The 27,010-nt window shown below is 52.6% G+C and overlaps 1 protein-coding gene across 8 annotated transcripts in view; it reads right to left on the reverse strand.

The window, feature by feature from the left end:
• RANBP3 (RAN binding protein 3) overlaps nucleotides 1-27,010 on the reverse strand; it is a 55,091-nt gene that overhangs the window by 17,764 nt on the left and 10,317 nt on the right. For 2 of the 8 annotated variants that reach the window (XM_042977906.1, XM_042977907.1), the window contains exons 2-6: nucleotides 16,967-17,022; nucleotides 11,087-11,275; nucleotides 3,225-3,261; nucleotides 3,026-3,112; nucleotides 1,116-1,187 (exon numbers count right to left, since the gene is read on the reverse strand). In XM_042977906.1, the coding sequence (XP_042833840.1) occupies nucleotides 1,116-1,187; nucleotides 3,026-3,112; nucleotides 3,225-3,261; nucleotides 11,087-11,275; nucleotides 16,967-17,022 (441 nt within the window). Of the gene's footprint in view, nucleotides 1-1,115; nucleotides 1,188-3,025; nucleotides 3,113-3,224; nucleotides 3,262-10,415; nucleotides 10,572-11,086; nucleotides 11,276-16,966; nucleotides 17,023-27,010 lie in introns of those variants that run through there. The other 6 variants (XM_042977909.1, XM_042977908.1, XM_042977913.1 and 3 more) reach the window with 4 other exon arrangements.

Here is a 27,010-nt window from a genome sequence, read left to right on the forward strand (position 1 = left end):
GGCCATCACTCACAGACCTCACGAGGCGCTGTGAGATTCCTGATGGAAATCGCCAGCTCCACGCGATCTAGACACTCGGCTTCGGGGACTGACAGCCCGGCCCAGAGGAGGCTCACCGCGGCTCACATCGCCCCTACCATTCACAGCGCTCTTGCTAAGCGAGCACTCCAGGTATTCCCAAGGACGCTTAGAAACCAAACTCCTCTTTAGGACCTGGTGAGACGGTCAGCTCCAAACAGTCTGCTTTTCGAACCAAAATGAGTTCGATTGTGTGAAATGGGGCTATCGAATCGATCCCGTGAGTTAGAAAAACACTGCCCTCATGCCAGAGTAGGACTTCTCTTGCAATGCTTTTGAAGTCGGCAATGAATTTATATAAGGCAGGTTGGGTTGCAGAATTCGGGTGGTTGAACTTGCTCATTAAATCTTTTATGAGGAATTTCAGCCACGTGGGAGAAACGTTCAGGAAATCCCGGAGTTGGGTCTCCAGTGAGAGACCAAAAAAGGAAGGCTCTCTCAGTCTTCGGGGGGAGGCAAGCTCTTGCCCTCAAGGTTTAAAGCTGCGACCGAGTCCGCTTACACATCCATCTGAACATGTCTAAGTCACACTGATTATTAGTGTGAGGGTCTGATGCACAGACAAGGGGTCTGGAAAATTCCATCGGCCTCACAGCAGTTACCTTGGGGTGGGGAAGGGAGCGGGGCAGCCAGATTCTTTCACTCTGTGTATTTCCCGTTTGCCTTAAAAAAATGATATGAGTTATTACTTGTGCAAAAACCTTGTAAAACGAGCAGTACACTGATCTATAGCTGCTTTTTGTTTTTGCAAGAACAAAACAAAAACAAAAAAACAAAAAACAACAAACTTTAAAGACTCCTTGGGACCAGGCCCTCCTTGCAGAAGCAAAAAAACTAAGGGCTTATGAAGCTTGCCTCACACTGGATTCCAAATCTACGAGCTGAAGATTTGGGAAAACATTTAAGAACTGAAAAAGAATCCGTTTTTCAAATTGCCCATTCCTGTTTAAGATCTTATTTTACAATATCAACTGCTTTTCATCCCAGGAAAACCCCTAGCGACGGGCAGTAAAACGCAAAGGGACACGAGGGCTCACCTGGTTCTGAGTCAGAATTGCCTGCAGATGGCTCGCAGAAGGTTGATGGCATAAAAACATTGTTTTTTGATACTGTCGACAAGGAGGTGCGGGCAGGGAAGGGAACAAGAGGAAAAACAATGTGAGTAGGCGGAGAACACACGAACCGGGTCACCTCTCCCACCTGAAGGGTCGATCTCCAAGCCCCACTCTAGGAGGCTCAACATTGTGAACCAGGCCTTTAGATGCTGTGGTCCACTGTGGCCGCCTGTCTCGTCCTCACGCCCCTGGCTTTTCCTTGGCACCCTGGGCCCCTAAGTGGGCAGCCAGGAGGGAAGCAGAATGAACTGGATGTTCCAAGCCTCAGTCCCTGCTCCTTGTCACCTGCCAGGGCTCGCTGGCTGGCTGCACCCCTACTCCCCTCACCTGTTTAGGATCTTACTTTACACTTATCAACTGCTGCCTGGGGTGTGGGCCGGGCAGTAATGCAATGGCCCTCGGAGCTGAAGAACTATCTGGGTGGACGGACACGGCTACAGAATCAGAGCGCAGGGCACCAACAACGCCTTCCAAGTTACCGGCTCTGCTCGTGTCTCTCCACCCGCGGTGACTGAGAGCTATTTCCTATGCCACTGTGCCAGAGCAGAGGGGAGATATTTGGCTGTCCTTTGTCCCTGCAGCCTAGGGCCACAGCACAAACCACTTCTCTGTTGCACCTTTTGCCACAGAGCGTGGCTCAGCAGTGCACGGTGAACGCCAAGGAATGCGATCCGTTGCCAGGAAGCAGAAGCTCCCTGTCTCACAGGAGCACCGGGCAACGAGGGAGATGAGGAGGTCTATGGAAGCCTGGACAGGTTCCTCAAGGCCTGCTTATTAGCAAGTGACAGTGCATCCATTCAGGGGCCTGGAGCACTCACGAGAAAGGGTGTAGCAAAGTCCACAACACGTGTGTTAAGGGAAACAGGAAGGAAATCCAGTGTGTTTCAGGGGAGGATCTTGAAAGGACGCTCGCTTTCTACACTGCACCTTCCTGTAACGTCTACATTACTCCCGTAAGCACAAATGACCTTCCAGGGCGTGCTTTTTCTCTTAGAGTGACATCATTAAGGTTCACAGTTACACAAACCTCCCAAGAATGGATGCCAAGATAGGTAACCGGAGATCCTCTCTAAACACATACGCATCTCTGAGTCTGCACTTGGGCGCCAAGACTGAGAACACGGACGACGCCAGGGGGACCAAGTCAAGATGGGGAGGGGAAGGGGCAAGCCCTGAGGCTATGTTTGCCCTTGAATCTGCAGGGCTGTCCCCAGGCTCAGAGAACCTCTCACCAAGTAGCCCCGGCATCTCTCTCTACTCTGGGCAATGCCCTCTTTCCTGCATCGGTCTCCATACAAGCCCTCGGGCCCAGCCACTTCCACAGGGTCCTAGCCTGGCCTGCCCACCAAGGTCCCACCAAGCCCTCCTCCTTTGGGGGCTCATGGCATTCCATCACCGAAGTGTCTTCCGGGGCCACTTGGTTCGTTATGTACCGTGTGTGTGTGTCTGGGCTTCTGGACCAGACTGCCAAGCTCTAGGCACGTGCCTGAAGGGTCAGGAGGTCGCACTACTTTTCGCTTCCTATGCCTGCAGTCTACAGACACAGTCACACGCCCGAGCAGGAGGACACGTACTTAATGTCCACAGCTCCCAACAGGACTGACCGTCCTTTCCCTCTCTTTTAGAGGGACTACTTCCTGGTGCATTTTCTTTTAGTCGGCTAGGTCACAAGCCTCTGTAAGTGGCACGGGTTCTCGAGTGGGGAGCACTTGAGCCTCATCCCTGGCAGACGCTGAGCCTCAGATGGATTCTAAGTGGATCTGGGCCGAGCAGGAGACATCAGAGGGGAGCACGGACGCTTTCACCGCTTGGGAACGGTCTGCAACGGTTACCTGACTGCGACGGTGGGAACTGGGTTAAAGAGGACGTTCTTTCTCGCTTGACAGGAGGGCAGTAATTTCCATCTTCTCGGTCGGAATCTACAGAAAATGAGGAGGAGGAAGAAGAGGAGGAGGAAGAAGAGGAGGAGAAAGTCAGGTTGCTTTCACTTTTACAACCAAAGAGGATGAACCGTTTTAGAGATTTCCTCACCTTCTCCACCTTCGGGGCTGGAGCCTCCGGCTGGCCTCTGAAACGAGAGCACACGGCAGGGCGGTGAGAGAGGGCCAGGTTGCCCCGCACCCGGCAGCGTGGGAGTTCTTCAGTGAGTGCGTCCTGAAACGCGGCCCTGGGGGCCAACTCCCTGAGCTCAGGCACCCAAGTCACGGACAGACTTTCAACTTAACATTAGGCTCAAAAATCCCCCCAAGAACCTTCTGTGTCTGCCTTTCCAGGCCATGGGGCCAAGGAGTCCATGGGCTGAGAACATGTTTACTGCACAAAGACTGGTGTCTTTGTCTCTCCACAGGTCACAGCTAACTACGTGCCACCCGCCGCCCCCCCCTCCCACCCCAGTCAAGCACAGTGAAACGGTGCCTGGCTGGAATTCACTTTGCCAAGAGCTGGCAAGTGACTCGCTCCGCTCTGGAGGGCAGCCAGACTGGGTAAAATGGTCACCTAACACCGGATCGTAGCAGCCTCCATTCCCTGCCCTGGCTTGTTGCACAGTGCAGAACGCTGCTTCAAGGTATTATTTCCTTCAAGGTTATTATTTCCAGAAGATACAGAACTGTGATGCCTGGGACCTAAGTCCGATGCAGTGTTCAGAACAACTCAGCAGACCACACAACCTACCAAAAAATCACCAGCGAGGTCAGAAGGTGGCCGAAGAATTTCCTCCTTAACAACGTTTAGTTTTAGAATGTTCACAACTAGCCATCCAGAAGCCTTAGGATGAGGCCCCGTTCCCAACCCCCAGATAATACCCAACCCCTAGCAGACAGCCCTTCTCAGAGACGTGTGACTCTTCTGAAAGAAGCAGCCAGAAGCAAACACTGACGAGTGCACATCAGTCCTCCCGGGGCACTGAACGTGGGAGTGAGCAGAGGAGCCAATTTTCTTATTTTCAGAAAAGCCCCTAGGGGTCAAGGTTAGCCAAAGGAGGACCACCTGCCTGGAGGAGCTGTTAGGGATTAGATGAGGCGCGCCTGGGAAAGTGCTCTGTGAGCCGAGGGCGGGGTGGAGACAGTTGCAGTAACTGCCCTAAATAACGAAAATAACGGGCTGTGAGCACCGGCTGGAGCCCTGGGCGCCACTTTCCCCATAAAGGGCCACAAAGGACTTTCAGCATTTTGGGCCACGTGTATATTTCACCATCTTAGCTTGTAGACAGAGGCCCGGAGTGCAGACCCTGTCCTAAGGGACAGGGAGAGCAAAGGATCCCAGGCGGCACGCTCTCCTGTGTGAGCTGACAACGTGGGCTGGAGTCAGAAACACAAGCTGTTCTAAGCGCCCGCTGCAAGCCTCTGTGAAGGGGCGAGGACGGCTGCTGTCCCCACATCCGCAAAGGCTGATCCGGGGGCGCAGGGGAGGCCATCCAGCAGAGTGCTTAGTAAACGAACCCCTCATGACACAACAGGGGCTCGACAGCCCGTGGGGCAGCTGTGAGCACACCACTGGGTCCCACACGAAATCAAACACGGGAGGAGTCGGGCAGGCGGGCTCCAGATGGGCACAAGCCGGCGGCAGGAGCCTCAAGGGGCTCGACCCCTCTGGAAGGCCTGCAGTACTTTCTCCCAGCTCGACACTTCCTACAGGTACACCTTGGGCAAACTGTTTCACTTGCCCAGGCTCGTTTCCTTGCTTGGGAAATGGGGGCGCCGGCACCGGCGCCTCAGGGAGATTGACGGGGTCAGTGGGATAAGCAGGTGGGGCAGCACTCAGCCCGACCCAACGCCCGGCCAAGGTGGGGCTCTCCCAGCCGGCTCACTTCCGCTGGATGTTATGCCCTTGTGTGACAAGGGTCCAGATGTGAAGTCACATCCTGGGGCAGCCAGATGAGGAGTCAGGGATGGGGACGGGGCCAGGGGTGTTAAGAAGATGGCCCCAAGCCCAGGACTAAGCACTGGGGTGGCATCTGACCACACAGAGCCATGACGCTGGCACAACAGACCTTTTCTCCCAGGACCATCCCCTTCCTTGGGTGACATCACTGAGGTGCAGACCCAGGTACCTCCTTCCTGTTCCTTCACACCAGACCCAGGTCTGGTCCCGTGGCTCCTGGTGCTTCGCTCCTCTCCCCCACTAAGCATTCTGGCTGTACCAACCCCACACGTGGCAGCCTCTCAGATCCCGTGGGATCTGTTACTTCCGCAGAGCGACTTCTGGGATCCGGAAACGGCCCCCGCCCCCGGTCCTGCTCTCTTGTCCCTGGCTCCTCACCTGACAACCCCCTCACACCCACCCCTGTCCTCTGGCCTCGTTGTCCCCTGCAGTCCTCCGCCTCTCACGCTGATCGTGCGATCTGTGTCACGGCCTCCACCGGCTTGAGTCCCAGGAGGGCGCTGGCACGCAGCACACAGTGGGACCTCGCCTGGCATTTGTTCAGTGAAGGGACACATATCTCAGGTGCTCTGAGGGCCTCAGAGAAGCTGCTAAGGCCTGTGTCCCTGCATTCCATGCAGAAGAGTGGCCCCTAGCCTGGTCAGCAGTCCAGAGAGCTTGTCACGCCCCAGCTTCCTGTTTCCTCAGCTGCCGAAAAGGGTGTTCCTCCACCAGCTCAATGCCAAGAGGCCTCTGCACCTAACTTCCCTCTGCCCTGCAAACTATCTTGTCTCATTTCCCCATGTGCGGATTTCCAGAAATCTACACATTTCCGATTTTCTTCCACTGTGCTTGCAAACGACTGTGTGATTTCAGTCATCTCCAGCTTACTGACACTTGTTTTGTGGCCCCGCAAGCAGTCTGTCTGGAGAGTGTCCCGGTTACTCTGCAGCACAGCGCCGTCTGGAATGTTCTCTGGGGCAGGTGGCCTGCCAGGCCAGCGGGGTTGAGTGCTGTCCGAGCCCTCCTGGAGCCCTGCAGACTACTCCACTGGGGTGCTGGGCTCTCCGACACTACGACTGTATCTGAATTCTCCCTTCAGTTCTGTCAATTTTTGCTTCACGTGTTTTGGGGTTCTTAACTGACACCGAACTTTCTTACCTATGCCAACAACACCCCAGATGTCTCAGGAATCGGGAGTCTCCTTAAGAATGTGATGGGTGCCAGGACCCCCCCAGAAGTGTGCCCAGACCAAGAGCTGAGGCCTCCGGGGCCCCGTCTGTCCATGCCCTACGACCCCTCCTTGCTGTCACGCTTCAGACTCCCAGTCTCCTTCCTGTTTTCTCAATCTGCCAACACTGTTCCCGCCTCAGGGTTCCTTCTGTGTGTGCTGCCCCCAAGGCCTGGGACGAGTTTCCTGCAGCTCCGCTCAGCATGGCCTCCTCCAGGGGGAACCCTCCTCCGGGGGAAGCCGAGCTCGCTCACTATCCCGCCACACAGCGAGCGGAAGCTGCTCCTCTCCACCCCACCCACAGCCTCTCGCGCCTCTGCCGTTTGTGTACCAGCTGGAAAGGATCTAACGTGTCCGTCTGGCTGTTCTGCCCACAGCTCAGCACAGAACACCCGGGACGCTGTGCACAAAAGATGCTCGGCATGCACTCGTTGCATAAATGGAGCCCGAGTTGGTCGCAGCCCCTTCGGTGACCTGGAGAAGAGAGGGTGCCTGGCCAGACAAGATTCAGATACGTCTAGTCCCTTATAAGCCCCAGGAGACCCTCAAACCCACACCTCAAATCTCTTCTAAGAGGCATGTGACTGGTGTCTTGGTCCTGGAAAAGCTGAGAGGCCAAGGCCAGGGGAGGACAACACAGGAGATTCCCCCACCAGGAAGAACCTTCCAGAAGCTGCTGGAACCTCCTGTGGGGTCTGAACTAGCCAACTCAGAAGCAGTAAGGAAACTGATGCCAGCAACTCTCCTCAATAGGAACTAGCACAAAGAAACAAGACAATGCACAAGGAAGTAATTTCTGCTTGCCTTTGGATATGTCAACTCTTCCAGAAACCCTCAACTCTTCCAGCTGCCCACGTGAGCCTGAGGTCTGCCCCCACCCCCCAACTGCACTGAAGGTCTCAGCTTGCTGTCTGGCTGTCTCGTGCTGTCTTCTCCCCAAATGGAAAGGACTGGAGCAAAGCAACTCCCTCTGAAGCCAACCCCGGCCCCAAACAAGGCCAACGCAGTCTCCACGCACACTTTTTGCCAACATAGCAGCCTGGTAGTCAGGGGCCACCCCTCACCCCAACCAAGGGAGAGGCCGATTGGGGTCAGCTGAGAACAATGCCCAGGGCACAAACAGCTACGGCTCCTCGGACCCCGGAAGTGTGCATCCAAAGCTCAGGAGCCACAGCCATGGGGACTCGAAGAACAGGCTTCCAGGATTCCTCTGTGGGGAGGAGCCAGGGCAGAAGCAGGTGTGAAGGCCCCATTTCCTCCTCTGCCTCTTCCCACACTAGAATCCACCTCTTTGAGGGTCAGGGTTTTGGGAGGATACCTAGAGGACACTGGGGTCAGCACCCATCTGGGACACCGTGACGAACATATCCCAAATCAACACTTACATAAGGAGGCAGGAAAGAAAGAAGCCCAAAGAGAATCCTTCAATTCGCTTCGGGCTTACAGAAGATGAAAAGCCCCCACAGTGGCGGCTGCTGTGGACAGGTGGAAAGAATCACAGGGGCGGCAGCCCTCTCCCCTCAGAGCACGGGAACCTCGGGGGGAGCCGCTCGTTCTGTGAGGTGTGCGTGTCCCTCTTGCCAAGGACAAAATAGATGGTAACGTCTAACTCGGAACAGGACCCTGGACTGCAGACGTGGAAGCTTCAGTTCTTTGTAAAGGATGAAACGGTGAAAATTTATGACCATTGTGCTTATCCAGGATCCCCCACCCCCACCCCATGCCCTGAGAAACCATGGCTCTCATGAGGCTGCTTGGTATGGCCTCAAGAAGGACAAAGGTGCTAGGCCGATCCAAGGGGAAGGAATGGAGCTGGCCACTGTGTCTCCAAAGCTGACACACAGGGAGAGTAAGCAGGAGTGAACAGCACTGCCTTCCCGACTTCCCAGAAAAGACCAGAAAACGAGACCATGCCAGACACCATTTGGCTTGCCTGGGCCTCAGCGACTCCAGTAGGGACTGATCCGTTAGAAAGCTTGCCTGGCTGGGGCTACAGGGAAATGGACGCCTGGGATGAAGAATCAATCAAGGGAGGGGACTCCGGACATGTCCTTGTCTTCAAAGGCACTATGGGCTGATTCAATGCTGTTTATTCTGCAACTGGGTGACCAGCTCAGAACTTCTTACTAAAAAGGTAGATACTGAAGAAAAAAAATCATGGCCTCCGAAGGTCTGAATGTCGGGCGGGGGGTGTGAAATGAGGGTCCAAATCCCATGCAGAACCTAGAAGAGGAGGGAAGCTGTCCAGCCAGGGGTCTGGTTCCAGGACCTAAGCTTCCTGGTGGGTCTAATAAACACACTTCGGGCTCAGCAGGGCCTTGGCTCTGAGCACCAGTCCAGGAGACTTAAGCCAGACTCAGAGTAAGCACAAAGAGCTGCCTGCTTTCTCCGGATCAGAGAACTTAATTTGGATGTGGTCTGGTCTTCTCCAAGCTGTCTTCTGAGAGCCAGGAAGTCTGATATATAGAGGCTTGTTCCCGGTACTGAGTCTTAGATGGCCAGAGTCCGGGGAGACTGAAAGATGAGCGGGCCCTCTCTAAGCAACAATTCAGCGAGTCGCTATTTATTATAAAGAACTTTCAGCTTTACGTTTCCTCAAGGGATCATGCAATAAAGAACAGACTAAACGTGATGGACGAGATTGGCTGGGTCAGGGTGGGCGGTTTCCTGAATTCCAGTGTGGTACAGGGCAAGATCCAAATCTGTTCGGATGTGAGAGCAACTAGTCCTAGCTAACCAAAGGAACATCTCAACCTGAGAAGAAACTGGGATCAGGTTCCATCTGCTTTAATTTATGCCCTAAGCGACCTAGAAAAAGTTTACTCTGCTTTGAACATGCCCGATCACTAGAGAAAGCCAGTTAATGGCAGCCACTGGCAACAAGCCAGTTTTCTCTGCTGAGAACCCAAAGGAGTAAGTCCTGGTTGGCTCAGAGCTATCACCAAATGATGTGAAGGTGGCACTGACGGGCTTCTGATGGGACCAGGGACTCCCACAGCTACAAATGCTAAAACCAAACAGCACATGTGTGTGTCATGTGCACGGCCATTGCTGCTATGCTGGTATGTTCGACTGCTCCCCCCGGTCCTGACTTCCTCCCCCGGTGACCCACAACCCGGCTTGAGGTTTCCCACTGTTAACACTTGACCTTGCATGGCCAGGCTGGGGATGGTTTGAATTTTGGGGGATTAGAGCCTCTGACCCAAAGTCCACAAGAATTGAGAAGTCCAGTCCCATCGGCCAGGCTACAGAAATCCCCATCTGGCCCGGCCGCAGGCAGAAGGTGAGACCCCCACCCCCCACCCTGGTCTTACCAGATGGGCATTAGATAAGGCCCACACCAGCCTGTGTGCCTCTGGAGGAACAGCTGCTGCGACTCCACCTCTGTGACCTACCCATTTGCTACTCTCAATCGAAAACCCTCAGCCTCTCGAGTGACAGGCGGCTCTGTGAGCTGTTGTGCTGTTCAAACCAGACAGCAGCAAAGGGCCCCAGAGCCTCTTGGGCAGATCCACACGGAGGTCGTCTGTTCTCAGGGAACCGAGGACACGATTTCCTGTGCCTGCGGAGGCTGAAGGCACAATAACTCACAATACCTGCTCAGCAGAAGGTTCCAGGAGCTGCTGGGCCCCCAACCGAAAAAGTGATCATCTCCTAATTCTTGCTCTGTCAGTTCTGTGCTTGCCTGTGAACCCCTGGAACACTTTGGTGTGGGTGCCTCCCGGCCGGAATCTTTACTGGGCCCAAACCCACTTGTACACCATGAGGGACTGCCCCTGTCACTGCTGCCCGACACACGGTAAAGGCCGTTTATTCTTCTTCCACTACACACTGACTCCTCCAAAATGTTCCAAGTGGCCTCCAACCTCACCTCTGCTGAACATCACTTCTTCCTGTGTGTCCCAGGGTTTGGTGGCTGTAACTGAATTTTCATCATTTCCTTAAGCACCCTGGTGATGTGACACAAGGGATCGCTGAAGGTCTGGGACTGGGACACCCTGGATGGCTACCCAGTGTTGGGTGTGCACAGCAGGGTTCCTCGTTTCCTTAAGAGTCATTTTTCCCTGCCAGAATGGGGGTCTTAGGTACCCACGTGGAGTTTTCAATCCTGAATGTAGGGTGATGTTTACCTTTCCCATTTTATCAACCTCCAAACACTCAAGACATTTCTTGTTCTCGAGAGTTCACAATCTTCTCCACCTATAATCTTCAAAAGCCTTCTCAATACAAAGATAAAGGGCTCAAGGGGTTCCCTCTGGATTCAAAAGAAGAGTCTTTTCTTCTTCCTGCTTTGATTGAAGACAAGCAGTTCACAGCCTAACCACAGTCCAAACACAACCGGTCTTGCAAAGCAGTCTGCTTTAGACACCTCCTCTTCCTCTAGATCAAGGAAGCTGGGGCTACTGGTGTTTCTAAGGCCCTGAACCTGAACGCCCAAATTCAGGGAGAGGAGAAAGAAAAATGGAAGGACGGAGAGGGGGTCGAATTTGATTTGGAAGGTTCTACCCCATTACTCAATCCCTCTTTTGACCCCTTATGTCTCTCTCAGGCAACAGGATTTGCTTCTTGCTAGGGGTGTATATAAATTCCCCCGTTTAGAAAGTCTCAATGAAAAAGGGGACTCAATCTTCCCTGACTTTCTGGCAGCAAGAATTAAAGGGTGCTGCAGAGATCATGATCATCTTTTCAGTTATGATCGGCTGCTTGCGGTCTAGGGTCTGACCTGAGGAGCCCAAAGGGAAAGGGGCCGGTCTGGGTTGGGACCCCCAGGCCGTGGAGTGCTGGGTGGAGGTGGACTTACCCCTGCCAGTTCTCGCGGGAAAGGAAGAAGCTGGGCTTCAGGAGTGCTGGCTGAAGCGCTAGCGGGGGCAGGAGGCTCTAGGGCATGCTCACCAGCTGACTCGGGGTGACCCGTGCCATGGTGGGGGGCCTCAGCCTCCCCCCGAGGCTCCTCTCCCGAATCCGACAAGTCTTTTTGCTCTGCAGAGGACTGGGAGCAAAAAAGACAATTTTCCTTCAATGTAAACAAAGGCTGCAACACAGGGCAAGGGGTGGGCGGGGATCGAAGGGCTAGAGACGTTCAGACTTCAGCAGCCCCTGCCTGGGAGGATGAGACAAGAAGCCTGGCACATGCTGTTGTGTTCTGCCCGACGAAACTGGCCCTCCAGAATGAAAGAATGGAAAATGAGTGCGGACTTGGCTGCTGTTTAACTTTGCAGGGAGCTTTGAGGTATGCAGGAGGCCTGGGACCCCATTTCCACAACCTGCAGCCTGGAGCTACTGTGCTTATGGGCTGTGAGCGAGGAACGACGCTCCTGGAGACCAAGATGGGGGCAGGGCCTCTACCGGAGGGGAACAGGGGCGGTTATGTCCATTTGTCTCTGGGGGTTGATGACCCACCTCTGCAAGGATACTGAGGAGGGAAGTTGGCCCTCAGCACCATTTCTGTCCATTAAAAAAGTGGGGGAGGGGAGGCAGGCCTGGAATAGCCTACAAAACGGAGTGTACACGGCTTACAGTGCTTCTAGCACCTTCCAATTCGTTCCGCTTAAACCTGAGATAAAGGGAGCGCTTTCTCGCCTCAGTGAGTGCAGATGCGGGGTGACCAAACCAGCTGCCAGAGACACAGAGAGCTGGCTTTCTATCAGATGGGTGGGAGTTCAGCTGGAGGAGGGAGACCCTTGGCCTAGGATTTTCCCACGTTCACCCCAAATACCTTGGCAAGGGTGTATTTAGAAAACAGCCAGGGTAAGAGAAAGCTGGTTCTGGAAATTTTTGTTCTTGAAGGTACAACACCCCTGGCTTCCTACGAGGTGGTTCCTGGGATTCTGGAGGGGCTCCCAGGGACCGGGAGCTCTGGGACGAACGGGAGCTCTTGAGGAATGGGTTACAAAGCCGGTGTCCTGCAACACATGGGCTCTGGTCCCCAAATCTCCCGCTTGGCATCGTTCACAACACGGAGTCATTTCTCTCGCTCTGTGAACTGAGTGGCCACCTTGTCCTTCCACAGACCTGGCCACTCTTCTTCTGAGTGTGAAGTGACTAAAACCTCTTTACATAGGGCTTGGGGGCTATTCCTTAAAATGCCAGTCTGTTGGATCAAAGGAACTCTACAAAGACGACTTGAGAGAACTTTTGAACATTCTGAGGAAAGCAAAAGCAACAAAATGTGAGCTCATTCATACACCGAACAAGTCAGCAAAACCGATTCTTCCTATAAAGGGGAGAAGCACAGACACGAAAGCCTTCCTTCTCAAGCTGTCCCTCAAACCCACTCAACATGCAGAGGTTGGCCCATGCACCAGTTGGGTGCTACTTTACGGCTGGAGATTAAACACCCGATAAGAGAACATTAAGCCATAAGCTCTGTGGACAATGGCCTATCTCTAATTAGAACCACTTGGGTTTTTTGTTTTTTTTTACCCCTGCTTTTAGAGCACGAATGTTCAAATGCTCTCATGGCATTGAACTTGAAATGACGGCTAAACTGGAGGACCAAAAAGAAACACATATGCCATTCCAACGTTTTCTACTTGGGTCTGAGTATTTTTGTTGGACAGGAAAAGGGAGCTCTAGAGAACCAAGACAGGGCCTGTAGGTTTTCAACATATTTGTGAAACTCTGGCATCAAGATTTTGGGAGCCTTTGACATCATCCTGAAATATACATGGCTGACAAAAACCAAAACACACACACGCGCACACAGGATAGGCTTGTTAATCAGCAGTAAGCTTTGAAACTGGGTCTAAACATACTGTGGCAGCATTCAGTGACCCCTTCCTTCCAGCCCATCAGCATCTCTGCAACTGCTTTGTCTTTCTACCAAGCAGACGTTACCCCATTGGCCAAGTGCAACTCCCACAAAGCCTTACCCCTGCAGAGTAATACACTCGGAAGACAGAGTGTCTGAAAGAAACATCAGTCGTCACAATCAATGAAACACACTCCTAAGGAGTTTCGAAAATCTCTTTACATCAAAAGGAAGAAAAAACCAAACGGGTCTCCATTCAAGGCAGTTAAGAAACAGAAATACGTGAAGGCAAGCCGTTCACGAGGAGCGCCCTCTTGAGGAAGCATGAGAGCATGGGAGGAAGGAAGGACGATTCTGGGCTGTCGGTTGGGCTCTGGGTCTGGGTCCAACTGGATTTTCGGCGTTAGGGCTGGAGTTCAAACTGTCAACTGCTTTCTCTAACAGGGAACAATAGGGGGATCTGACAACCTGTGCTGACACTAAGAGATGCCACCACTGGCAGGCCACCGCCACCAATTTGTAGCCTGCTGTTAATGCAACTTGGACTGTGGTTAGGACTGACAGAAGACGCCACGTGGCTTTGCTACTGAACAAAACCAAAAACCCCGCCTGGGCTAACAGCTTCATTTTTTCTCTTTTTGATTTCAAATCTTTTGCCTCAATCATGGTTCAGATAATAGTTGGGCCTGTGGAGTGTTCTCCTTGGCAGGGGGAGGAGAGACACAAGTTCTTTGAAGGGCAGCCCGCTGGGTGGTTTAGAGACAGTTTACTGAAAGGGAAGTCAGTGGTCCCACATTTGACAGTGGGACTTCCTGGTCTTTGTGGGTCAAGAAAGGGCTCCAGAGATAGTCGTAAGGGACATTTTGCCGACGATTAGGACAACATAAATATGGCCTACATATTGAAGGACATTTCTAAAATAAGCATCACTTGCTTAGGAGTGACAATAGCTCTGGGGCCATGGAGAGGGCCGCCCTATTCCCAGGAGGCACCTGCAGAAGGATTTAGGGGAAAAGCATCAGGTGGGCACCACCTATAGTCGAGTGCTTCCAGCATTTAAGACAAAGATGTCCGCGCTGAGGCCAGGTGAAGCCAGGTGAAGGACATCCCGGCGTCTGCGGGCTCAGTCTTCTAACTTTTCTGAGGACTGAATATTTTCAAAATACAAAGGTGGACAGGAGAGGAGAAACCAAAACGAGAGCAGCCTGTGCGGCCCGTTCCCAGCTCTGCTTCTGCAACGTGAGAAGCAGACGGGCTGGAACCTGGGCCAGGGAGATGGGAACTGAACGAGGCTCGAACCCTCGTCTGTCAGAAGTGCCACGGCTGCTCCCTGCAGCGCCGCCTCGCTTCTGAGCCGTCATAAGCAGCAGAGAAAGAAAGGAACATTCCACCTTCACCCGGCCACTACCCACCCAACAGCTCAGACAGCTGCCCTCATGAACGGTCACAGAAGGCCCTCCTTCGCAAACACGCAGAGACTTCCCTCGTCCTGCCGGGGATCTGGTCCCGCAGGCCCGGCAGAAGTGGAGGGCTGAACTCTGAGGAACCGGAGATCGGTTATTTTTAGAAGCCCATTTAGAGTTGGCTCGGAGTGAATGTTTTGATAAGAACTACATTTGCACATTTTTAACATGATGCTGAGCAGTTTCCTAGCTACTCTTCTGATTCAGCCTCACCCCAACCTGCTGGAGGTAATACGTGGAAGTTATAGCCTCCGAGCCACAAGGCTGCAGGCAAGAAGCACTTCGACTGTGAAAACAGTAATGAAATGGGAGTCAGAGATTTAAAAAACATTCTAAATTTGGCCGAACAAATGCTACATTTTAGTGTTTCTTCCTGCTGGTTGTCCAAGTCTTCGGGTTGAAAGTATTAATTCCTAAATTTAAATCTGGGGTCGGCCAATTTTTTCTGTAAAGGGTCAGCTACTAAGTATTTTGGACTTTGTGGGCCATATGTCTCTGCCCAAATTACCTCACTCTGCTGTCACAGCTGGAAAGCAGCCTCGGCTACTGGGAACAGGGTGGGCATGGCTGTGTGCCAATAAAACTTTATTTACAAAAACAGGCGGTGGTGGCAGGCCTTAGTTTGCCGACCCGTTTCAAAGTGGTTCAAAAGATCATAAAAACGTTCAAAATTCTAAAAGATCCTCGTTTTACAGAAAGCCTGAGAGAAGCAACTTTCACATCTGAAACAGAAAATGAACACATGCATTTCTAAGAGTTAGCAAAGGCGCACCAGCCCCTTCTCTGTGAGCGAACCCCCAAAAGACAAATGACAGAGATACTTGTAATTAAGCTACGTGTACTAGTCAAGGCCCAGGGGAGAGGAGACCCCAGAGGGCTGATGTGTCTTGAAAACAGCACCTGGAAAACTGAGACGAAACAGGAAGAATGTTTCCTTGGGTGCTGTCATTCTCTCTTTAGCAGAAGAACAAACAATGGGAAAGTTTAACATGAGAGCAAGACAAGCACACGAGCCCCGGCTCACAAGAAGGCACCCTGCAAGGGTATGTGTGTGTGTTCGTGGGTTTAAGACACCACTTCTCCCTCCTGCCCCCCTGCGCGCACACACGCTCTCTTCCTGGCACCGTACTTGAACAAGGTCCAGGAAAACGTGGGCCACACAGAAGCCTGGCCTCTCTTCTCAGACCGAGGGACAGGGTCTAGGAGCAGTAGCTGGGCTGTGAGGAGTCCCAAATCGCCAGACCAGCGGTCCCGGACTTCAGGGCTGGCCACACCGCCAGAGGACCGGGCATCTAGCAGACACCTCGCCTGTGGATCACAAGTCTCCAAAAGGAGAGCTTTTGAACGGATCTGTTCTTATCAACAAGATGTAAATGGATTTGGGGCACCTGGGTGGCTCAGTCAGTTGGGCATCTGACTCCTGATTTCGGCTCAGGTCATGATCTCACAGTCTTGAGATCGAGCCCTGTGTCGTGAAACCAGCTAGGGATTCTTTGTCTGCCTCTGCCCCTCCCTCGTGTGTACTTTGCGCTCTCTCAAGAAGAAAAACAAAAAAAAAAGAAGAAAAGAAAAGAAAGATACAAACAGATGTCAAAACACACCAAATCTAGCACTTTGGTCACTCTGAAATCTTGCAAAGGGTATTAAATTATACCTGCTGTCCTGGGGGTGAGGGGTGGGGTGGGAGGGATCAACTATTTTTTTGGCCAAGTAGAGTCCTCATATAAGCTTGGGAAGCATCACCACAGAACATCAACTACCTTGGACACAACCCCAATCTTCCACACTGATTGGTCAGGGACAGACATAAAATCAACGACTTCTAGGTAAACGGCAGCATGCGACATCAGAACGCTACCATGGCACCAATCAGGCCTTTAACAATCAGGCCTTTGACAAACCGCTAGCTCATTCATTGCTAGGAGTTAGGCAAGGTATTTCCAACATCAGCGCAACCGAGACATTTGAAATCCAAGAGCAAGAAGGCAACAAAGAACAAAGATGGATGGTAAATACAGAATGCAAGCCAAGTACGAGATAATTATTCTAAATGCATTTCTGCCAAGTTGGTTGGGGGCCAAAATATCTCCCTAAAATCTTTAAAGGTCCTGTCTTCCCCTTGAACCACCATTACTCGCTCTCCTTCCTTCCTCCTTCCCTCCCCCTCCCCCTTCCTTCTACCTTTTCTCTCCTACTCTTCCTAATGTACAGAAGCATTTCTAAAATGAACCATTAACAATTAGAAAGCAGCTTCCTACCACTGTTCATAGCAAGGCTTCTGAACCCTTTTCACACACGCCCGTCTTAACCTCTCACCAGGATAACTTAAAGCCACAGGACCTTTTCCTTTCAAGCTCAAAGTGAAGGCTTAAAAGAGAAGTACCCTTGGCCTTGTGACCTGGGAGAGACCTCTGGGAGAAAACAGATCAGAGTAATCATGTGACGAGAGAACATACCGGCCCCTTACCTTTTGTCCTTTATCCTTCTGAAACACAAAGACGGGCGGAGCAATGGCAGGTTTTTCTGCAAAAAGAAAAATTGGTTGTTTTCCCCCCAACACTATATTCATACAGTAAACAAAGCTGCATTTGTTTGTAATAAGTTAAAAGCAAAAACCAAACCCGATATAAAACTAGTAACTCCAAAGAACGTCAAAATCACTTAGAAAATGGTTTCTTAAAGTAGCCACGGGGGCGTGTTGTTTGTGAACATCTGACACTTAATGTTAGGGTGTGTGCACTTTTCTGGTGCATGTTATACATCAAGAAAAAGGTTGCAAGACTCTCTTAGAACAGCCACGCCAGTGATGGACAGAGAGTGGTGGGGAGGGCGGCACGCTGCAGGGTATCCAAGGCAATGCCGTTCTGCGCCATCAACCGTGGCCTTGCAGAAATGTGGCACAGAGATGTCAGACCTTTACGTGGCATCTCCTGAATTTCAAATGCTGAAGACTAGTTTAGGTTTATCTTTTTTTTTTTTTTTTTTTAAATTTATAGGCCAGCAGGGGCCGGGGGATAACCAGACTGCAACCTCTATCCACACAGCTCATGCTCTTTGGAGAGCTTACCCTGGTTGAGTCACCTGACATTCCACCTGGATCTCTAAGTGACTGCCCATTAAAATAAAAAAAAGGATTTAAGGAGTTGCGAAAATTCTGAGTCCATCGTGCATAGCTGTTGTGGAAGGAAGACACCCTTTGAAATGTTCAGACACGGGATGAGACCTATTGTTCTCAGGCAACACCATTTCTCTCTTACCCAGGGGCAGCTGAATCTACAGCCCTTTGCCACTCGTGCCTGCGTGGATGGCAGCGGGGACTGTGGGTGAGGACTACGTTCACCCGTGGGGGCAGGCCCGGATGCTGCCTGCCTCATTGCCTGGGGGTTGGGTATGGTGGGGTGCACCCAGGGCCCTCGTCAGCATTCAAAGCCTCGAGAGCAGACAATGGATGGGAAGCGAGGGGGATCATGAATATGGGGAGCACCGCACAGCCCTGCTGTTGTGGAGCCCTCGGTCCTGGGAAGCCAGGATAACAGAAAACCTTCCCTTACACCAGCTTTACCCAGTAGGACCGCTAGGTGGGAGGGGACACAACCTCTGGTTCGAGAGCGCAGTCGCGTGGGGAGCTGGTCATAGCGGCTGGTCTAGAGAGTCAGGAGAACTTTCCTGAGAAGAAGTGGCTATGCTGAAGTCCAAAGAGAAGAGGCCAGAGGGGCTTGTAAAGTGACGGGGAGCCCCAGGGGCAGATGATCTCTGTGCTAAAGATTCGGGAAAGTGCTGTAAAAGGAGTTGGGTTCAGGTTCAAAGAACAGTGTGGGGAGGAGGCTATACAGAGACACTACTAGTCAGGAGGGAATGGCGATCACCCACACTAAAGATGGGGAGGGGAGGAGGTGGGAGGAGGAAAAGGGACAAGACTGAGACGATCGAAAGCACACTGGCCCACTCCCATCTCCCCAAATTTTCACTCTTTGGAGAAGTAGAACAGACACTGGTCTTGACTTGGGGGCAACAGCCCACTGACGGCAGCCATTCCCTCCACTGTGCTCCACGCAGCACCTGAGTCCCTGAGTCTGATCCACCGTGACAGTCCTCACCACGCACAACCCACGACGAACACTGGGGTGGATGACATGGATGAGACCAAAGTACAAGGGAGGCGGCTGGGGGACAGAAGGGTCGCCTATGAAGCTTCCACGATTCCCTAAGCAGCCATGTCCCTGGCACAGGGGTTGGTGCGGCTTGACAAACCCGCGTGAATGAATGATCGAATGTGCCCATGCCAGACAATAAATGCCAGCAACGGAGGGGTGGAGGGGTGGAGGGGCCCTCGGACAGCAGCAGCTTATCCACACTATTTGTACTATGGGGATCCCCAGAGATCTTCGGGCCCTGCCCTTTACCCCACAAGCCCAGCATCCAGGGCTGCAGATCCAGGCCTGGACCTCACTTATGCCTTAGACTCCCAGCCGCTGCAAGGAGCTAAGGCACACTGGAGGGGGTTGTGAGTGTGGGTCGGCCCTGCATCCCTCCAACCCTTCCCCGTTTCTTTGGGGAACCACCCCTCCCTCGTCCCTGGGTTCTAGGTCTGAGGACGTTCCCCCAAGGGACACAACATGTAATTAAGCCCAGGCCACTGACAGTGAATGAGACTTGGGTCTAGGACTTTTGTTGGAGCTGGTGAAGGGGTGCTCTGTCTCCGCTGGGACTGCAGAGCTGGTGGAAGGTAACCCTGGGGTTGTGAGCAGTGTCACGTCACCAAAAGGGACCTTGGACCGGAGTCAATCCAGTGGGAAGCAGAGCTGGAGATGGAGGAGGAAACTGAATCCTGGAGAAACTGGTGGAAGCCGTGGGTCCAGCCCAGCCCAGAGCTAACCTCACCTCCACTGGACTTTTCAGTTAAGCCAACAAATGCTGATTTTTGCTTAAGCCGGTCTGAGCTTAGTTTCTGTCCCTTTCTCTAACAGCCTCCAGCCTGAGAGGAAAGGCGTAGCCACCGCAGACTTAACTAAACACACACACTACTCTGTACAAGAAACCTTGCACGGCCTCTCGGTGAAGCACAGATTCTTTCTTTCTCTCTCTCTCGGGACATATGACCACCAGATACACTAAGTATTTATGGGTTATGCTCTATCTCCCCTACTAAGACATCAACTCCATGAGATCGGAGACCGCCTCGCTCCCCTTGCTGACTCGTGGTCTGAGATCAATACTTGGCATCAACAAATACTGGATGGAGGGAGAAGTAAAGGTAAGGGGGTGCTGGGGAAAATGGATGGAAGGCCACTGAGGAAGGATTAGAACAGACAGAGAACCAACTGGATGGCAGACGAAGAGCTTTCTGGTGCTGGGAATTATGTCGGCACCCAGAAGGGGCTGCGGTGATTTGGGCAAACGAGGGAGAGTTGAGCTGCCTCTGGGTCCCTGGGACAGGACAAAGCCACAGGGCAGGTCAAGGCACGAGCAGGGAGAGGTCCCGTGTGAGAAGAACAACTCTGCACCACAACCGGGCACGCTGCTCAGCTGGGGTCGGAGGGAGGCAACAGAGAGGCCACGGGGGCCAAGCTGTGAAAGCGGCTTCCTGAAGAACCGGAACCCCGGCCGATACTCCCTCACCAGATCCCGGCCCGGGTCCTCCACCCCCTCGGCCATCACTATGGTGTAGTTAAGAGCCTTGTTGCTGTTTCCGCACCTCCGCTCTCACTCCCTGAAGGCCAGTGTCCGCACGGCAGCCAGAAGCCCTGGTGTGACACACACACTTAAAGCAGCACCGCCCTCCCAGACGGGGCGGAGTCCCGCCCAGGCGGCCCCCACCTGACCACTACCCGGGCACTGCCCGGCCTGTGGTCTGTCACGCTCTGGACGTCTGCCTGGAGCACATTCGCTTCTCTTCCGTGGCCTACACTCGTTCGGGCACAGGCACCGTATCCCTTTGGAAGCTCCGAGTTTGATCTACATTCCCGCCCCCTGTGCGTGCGCCTGGGCATGCTTTCGGCCTACACCCACCACCGGTCACACTGAGGCTGCCTGTCAGGGAGGCGGAGAGACCACGGATACAGCATCCCCGGCTCATCAGCCGGTGCACACTACGAAGCAGCAGCCGATAAATGTTTGAACTGAATCCCCTCTGCACTTTTTCACACGTGTAACACCAGCTGCTATGTAATCACGCCAGTATTTATTGAGCCCTTAAGCTGTGCAAGGCTCTACAGGCACAATGGGGAACAGGAAGTCAGGAGCAGAAAACCTCAGGGTAAAACACCTGATGAAAAGGGATGGGATGGGTGTGTTTGTATTCGTGGCCTGGAGCTTGTGGGGGGTAATTTGTTCGCTGCACCCCCCCCCAACATCTACCCCCCCCCGTTGGCAGCTCTAGAAGAACGGGGGGGGGGGGCCTCTGTTGTGTTCACCGCTGTGCCTTCAGAGCCACACACGTAGTAGACGCTCAACACGAGGTTCGAGTAGACGCTCAACACAAGGCTCAACATGAAATGTCACTAGGATGGTGACCGGTGAGGTCAAGGCCCTCTGGGACCCCCACTGATGGATGGTTTGGTGATTGTGACAAACCCAACCACTACACTAACCAAAATGTGGCCACAAACTTCCGTCAGTTCTCCACCAAAAACACAAAGCACCAGAGTCACACAGATTTCATTGCCACTGGGCTCCAGGAGGGCCGACGTCCATTAAGTCTGCAAATTAGTGCTGACGTTACAAAAGGACAACTCGGATGCACCCCATTCCAAGGAGGAGCGCCCCACACTCACCACAGCAGCCACAGACTTTTCTTAACTGGCTCCCATCAAACTGCCTCTGGTTATGTCACTGGACAAGCAGACTTCACTCAGCCGGCTGAAACCCAAGTTTGGGGAATGAACAGGGGACAGAGCAATGAGGCTTCTGTGACTTTTGCTTGAAGTCCCAGCCCAGCCGGTCTGTCACAAGCAAAGGGAAAAACACCACCAGAGATTTCTAGACATACCCGGGCCACCATGAAGACCGAAAATATGAAAATGTTAATCAAACGCCAACAATTCGATCCAGATTCTGTCAACCAGGTGTTCTGTTTTGTTCCTGTAAAATGCTCTCTGATGGAAGGAGTTTGGAAAGAAGGAGCTCTCCTGGGGCATTGGCTCAACACATCAGCACAGCAAGGGTTAAGAAAATCAACAGTAAAGAAACCTGCTTAACCAAATGTTCCCCAAAGTTGTATGACCAGGGAACCCCTTTCCCCATCCCCTCCCCGATGGGAGGCGTGAGAACCGTATCCTGTGGATGGCCGTGGCCAACACTGGTGTGTGAAGTGGGGTGCGATTCGGAGCCCCCGAGTGGCTCCCACTACAGTGGGCTCCACCGGCTGGGAATGTGGGAGGCGCTCTGGCCTCCGTGAAGCTCTCAATGACACTGCGAGCCAAGTCCACGGTGGCTGCTGCCACGTCCAAACCCTCCTCCACACGCTCCTGCTCGGCTCACGCAGTCCAGGCGGCACCTAGCCTGAGCCCAACCGTGATCCCAGATGCTGATCAGGCCCCGGGGCGGGAAACATCTCCCAACCTCCCAATCCCCAGCAAACAGCAGGGTCGGGGGCACTGGCCAGAAGCAGAAAGGAGTGAACCCCCGGGCCATCGGGCCCACAGGACCTGCTCTCCCTCTGGTCCTGCGTCCCGTGCCACCCTCCACCCAACTGTGAGGCACAGATGCAAAATGGCACTGCCCAGCTGTAATCCCTGAGGACGGGGGCCGTCCTGGATCTGGTCTTTGCAGTCATGGTGACAACACGGACAGGCAAGCCCAGTCACAGAAAGGCTGCAGAGTTCTTGTTTCAAACCTCTGCCAGATGTCTGGGACTTCTCCACACACACCCCCTAACCCGTCTTCAGGCCGGTGCTGCTCCCAGGGGCATTGCTGACACAGCCCTGACTGACAGGACACTCTACGCCACCCAGCAGAGCCTGGGAACCACTCGGCCTGCCGCACATCTCGCTACCTTCATAGCTTCAATCATAATATTCATTCGGCAACTCCACACACCCGAGTGCCCACTGGGCGCCAGGCCTCATGCTGGCCTCCAGGGTGTGGTGGTGACAAGGAGAGATGTGTCCCCTGCCTGCCAAGAGCTGACGTCAGACTTCAGTTGAATGTTGCAACACAGAAGCAGCGCAAAAGTGACTCGAGTGCGGAGCAGGGGCATCCGACCTGGTGAGGGTGTGGAAAAGGAGTGGATCCGGGAAGGTTTCTAGAGGGATGTGCCATCCAAGCAGAAGGACAGCAGCATCTAGCCAGGTGACCAGGAACGGGGATGAGGAGGGCAGCAGAAAGCGAGGAGCACCGGGAGAACTCAAAGGTCAAGGTGGTGTCTGCTCTGTGCCTGCTAATTTACTAATGCTTGCAACACACCAGCTGACTCCCGACCCTCAAGGACAGACAGAAAACAGACCACCCCAGCCCAGGGCCACAGGAGCACAGTGCGCCCCCTGCCTTCACCGGATCCCAGGTTTGCACATCTACATCTGCGAGGTCTAGTGTAAAAGCTCCTGGAAGGTAAGCACCAATCATTCAGGCAGTTCCTTTCTTGAAGACACAAGTTAAAGATGGCTCCAAAGAAAGAAGGCGGGGGTCCCTGACATGCAGGCTCCCTCCTGACCCGAGGGACCACAGACCACTCTCCCTACAGGGAGCACAACTCTCTGGGTAAAAGGTTTGGGGGGGGGGTACCTCCAAGAAGGCAGGCCCTTCTCCTAGGGCAGAGCTGAGCTGGGGCCCCGGCTCATAGAGAAAGTCCTCAGATGCCCTGGGTGCAGGTGAAGGAAGTCCTAAAAGCCTTACCCAAAAGTCACGTCCATAATTTGGTGTATGATATCTGTGTCAGGGAGAGGGCCCATAGAATACCTCCTCAAACAGTGGTAAAGAGGCTCAAAAGGAGAGAGTTTTAAACAAGTCCCATACTTGAGAGAATTAAAACACTGGGCTTCCTGGTACCACCCCTGTAAGTAGGCCAGGGACCAGGACTCAGGGTTTTACTTTGTCTTTTCTGTCCAGAAGCTGACTGGTGGCAAAACCCTAAAGAGAAAATGACATATGTACCTATCTCAGCGGCAGCAAGAATGCAAGAAGGAAAGGGGTGCAGCAAGAATGTTTTGCATGGAAGCCAGTGTAAGAAGGAAGAAGAACCCTTGGGGGGGCAAGCAGGTGACGGCAACTGCCCAGATGTGAGGAAAGGAGGTGGAGTCCCTGCCACCGGCTGCAAGCGTGGGAAGGACAGCACGGAGCTGGCCTGGACCCCAGAGGCGGCTCCGTGACAGAAGAGAATGCTTCTCCACCTGTGGGTAACGGAGGTCCTGGGATTGGGATCCCATCTTTAGACTTCTGCCAGCCTGTGTCATGTGATTCACAGCAAGGACATTCCTAGTTGGGGTTTCCCAAAACCCTGGGATGGTCTCATACGTGGGTGAGCAGTCAGAGGGGGCATATTTATGGGCTGGGCAGGCACTCCATGCTTGATATGCCTCACCTCCCTGAATCTTTGCAACCACTTCTGGAGGGAGGCCACACAAAGGGCTTTATTTTACAGAAGAGAAAATGGAGACTCAGAGGCTTGAGTGACCCAAGGTGCCGCCAGCTCTCCAACTGCATCTGAGCTACGCTGCCAGCCAGGTACCAGGGCCAAAGGGGGAAGTTACTACTTCGGTTTGCATCCTTCCATATTTTCCGCTTGGCTGGGCCTTAGAGCTTAAGATGTGGACACTCTTTTCTTCCGAGAAGCAATAACATCAGGAAGAAAGCAGCTGTCAGTTAACATTCCAGAAAAGCACAAAGGAAACCAGACGGTGTGTGATGAGTTCTGGGGTGACCATCTGCCTCAGACAAGGGTGCTGTTATTAAACAGCAGATCCCTAGGATGGCCAAGGACACAATGAAGGCACAGTCCCAGGTGTGGACGCCCTACAGTGAGACAAGGTACACTGACTTCATCTTTCCAGTCAAAGATGTGCCAACCACACAATGCCCTGCAGAACATATTCAGAATCGAAGCTGAAAACCCATTCTCTCCACGCTGTGCAGGAAGTAAAGTACACAGACACTACCGGCAGGCCCGCCCTCCCAACAAGCTTTGACACCCCCAGTGGCTGCCTCCAACCTTTGTCTCTCAGGACTGCCTGTTAAACTAAACAGAAGAAAATATGTAGGCCCAGGAAAACACAGAGAAGGGAATCTGGAATATCTTTGCCTGTTCTGTTTATTCCCCTCCTAAATGATGACTCAAACACCTGCCAGGAAACGGCCCCCATCTGGAAAGCCACTTGGAATTCTTGACCAAAATGTCAGCAAGGTACTTGTGTAAAATGAGCTTTAATCCTGGGCTGATGTGTCTTAATCTTCTTATCTGTGCAAAAAATATGGAAAGCATCTTGGCAACACAAATAACAGTCTGTTAAGACGTGACAACTGCTTTAATCCTACAACACTTTCTATCTCAACCCTTCAAGTTATTTCTTTGCTCAGGAATTATTATAAACAGTTCAGCGCAGCAACATAAAGGTGAATTTGTCACTGATGTGTCAACTCTATTCGCAAACTAATTCTCTGGTGAAGAAGAGATAATCTCAAACATGCTGTTGCTAGGTGATGCCTCTCTTGATCTTGGTGTCCCAAATGCTCAGTGGCCACCCAGTCCAACTAGGAGAGGGTGGGGGGCCCCTTAATTCCTTTTTCAGTACTAGAATATGTTCTTCCCCAAGCAACTCCCAGCTGGCTTCAGGGAGATCATACAGGGCATAGTTTTGGAGATGATGCTATCTTTTATTTTACGCACTTCTTTCTGGAATGCTCTCTTCGTCCTGCCATTATCTTTACCTACTGAAATCCAAGCCACTTTCCAAGGCTGTAATCTATGCTGGGGACACTGGTGTGTCCCCATACTTCAAACAACAGTGTGACCAACACGCAACCCACGTTTGCTGAACGGCCTTCACTAGACCCAGCAGCAGGTGCTTCACACACCCAGTCTCATTTCATTTCATGTCATCACATTCCTGTGATGTCCACACTGTTTATCATCTCTGACCTGCAAATCATGAGATAAGACTGAGACGCCTCAGACAGATAGTGCTTTGCTCGAAGTCACAAAGCTGGTAAGTGGCAGAGCTGGGACCAGAACCCCGAGCCTGACTTCCAAGCTGGATGCCTCGGGTCCCGAGGCCAAGCCCAGGGGCCAAGCCTCACTCTGCCGCCTTCTACACAAATCGGCCCTGCAGTCGAGCCCTTCTGTCCCTCCCTCTCTGCCCCAGTCGCCCAGACTGTAAGTGGCTGTGACAGAACCTGTGCTTTGGGCACCCCTGCGCCTTGAATCCAAGAGAAACCCCATACACTTATTAAATAAATCATACAAAGTCAGCAGCTTCACCAAAAGAACGCAATTCAGGGAGCCAGTTTTGCCACACGTTTCTAACTCTGCCGCTAGGTGGCGCGACACAGGCAGAGCTGAGGTGAAATAAAAGTGGCCGAAGGCTGGGGGAAAGTTCCAGGAAAGACCACGGAAACCACCCCCACAGGAAGGAAACCTAAGGACTACAGAACTTCTGCTGAGGCAGCAGACCAAAACTGATGAAATGCGGGCTCTGATTTTTGTGTGCATTCAAACTGGCCTCAACCACTTGTGGCTGGGATCCTGGGCACCGCAACTTACCTTCCCTGTTCCCTGGCCGTCTGACAGGGATGGTGCTATCCCCCAGGCAGTCCCAGGGAGGGTTAAGTGGAATTATGCACACAAAGTGTTTCCGGAGTGGCCGGCACACAGCGGGGATTCCACCTCGGCATTACTATCATTATTATAATTATGCCCAGAAAACTGCAAGCACATTGATGCCACCTTAAAGCATGGATCATGGATTCAAGGACTGGATCTAACCCCCAGGTCCCCAACAATGATGAATGCCTCAAAATGTGGCCCCGTCTAAAGCTGCCCAGATTCCGGGACAACTCAAATGCTCAGTTGTTCAGAATCCCTCAAGCCCTGACCTGAAGGAAGGCTAACCGGTTAAACCCTGCTTGCAGCCACACGATTTACTGAGCCTCTACCATGTGCCAGACACCATGTCTGGCACTGGAGACAGGATGAACGGTAGACAAGAGGTGCTATAAGGAAGATAAGACAGGGTGGTGGGAAAGAGTACCGGGAGAAGGGTACTGTAGGGGGAATGGTTGGGTATGGCCTCCCTAAGGTGCCATTTGAACCTCAGACATTAAAGGAGTAAGGCAGGTGAATGTGCAGAGGGCATCCCAGGTACGAGAGTCCTAAGGACAGAAAGAATTTAGAGGCTAATGTGGCTGGAGAGTTAGAAAAAACATAGTAGGTGGGGTTGGGGTCCATGGTGAGGAGTCTGGATTTATCCAGTTTAAAGGGAGGCCAGAGGAGGAGACCAAGGAGGGGAGTTTGGTCTGGTTTATATTTGTATTTATTTATTTAAATGTTTGTTTATTTATTTAGAGAGAGACAGAGAGTGAG

This window comes from Panthera tigris, chromosome A2 (assembly GCF_018350195.1).
Source record: "Panthera tigris isolate Pti1 chromosome A2, P.tigris_Pti1_mat1.1, whole genome shotgun sequence".
Lineage (NCBI taxonomy): Eukaryota > Metazoa > Chordata > Mammalia > Carnivora > Felidae > Panthera > Panthera tigris.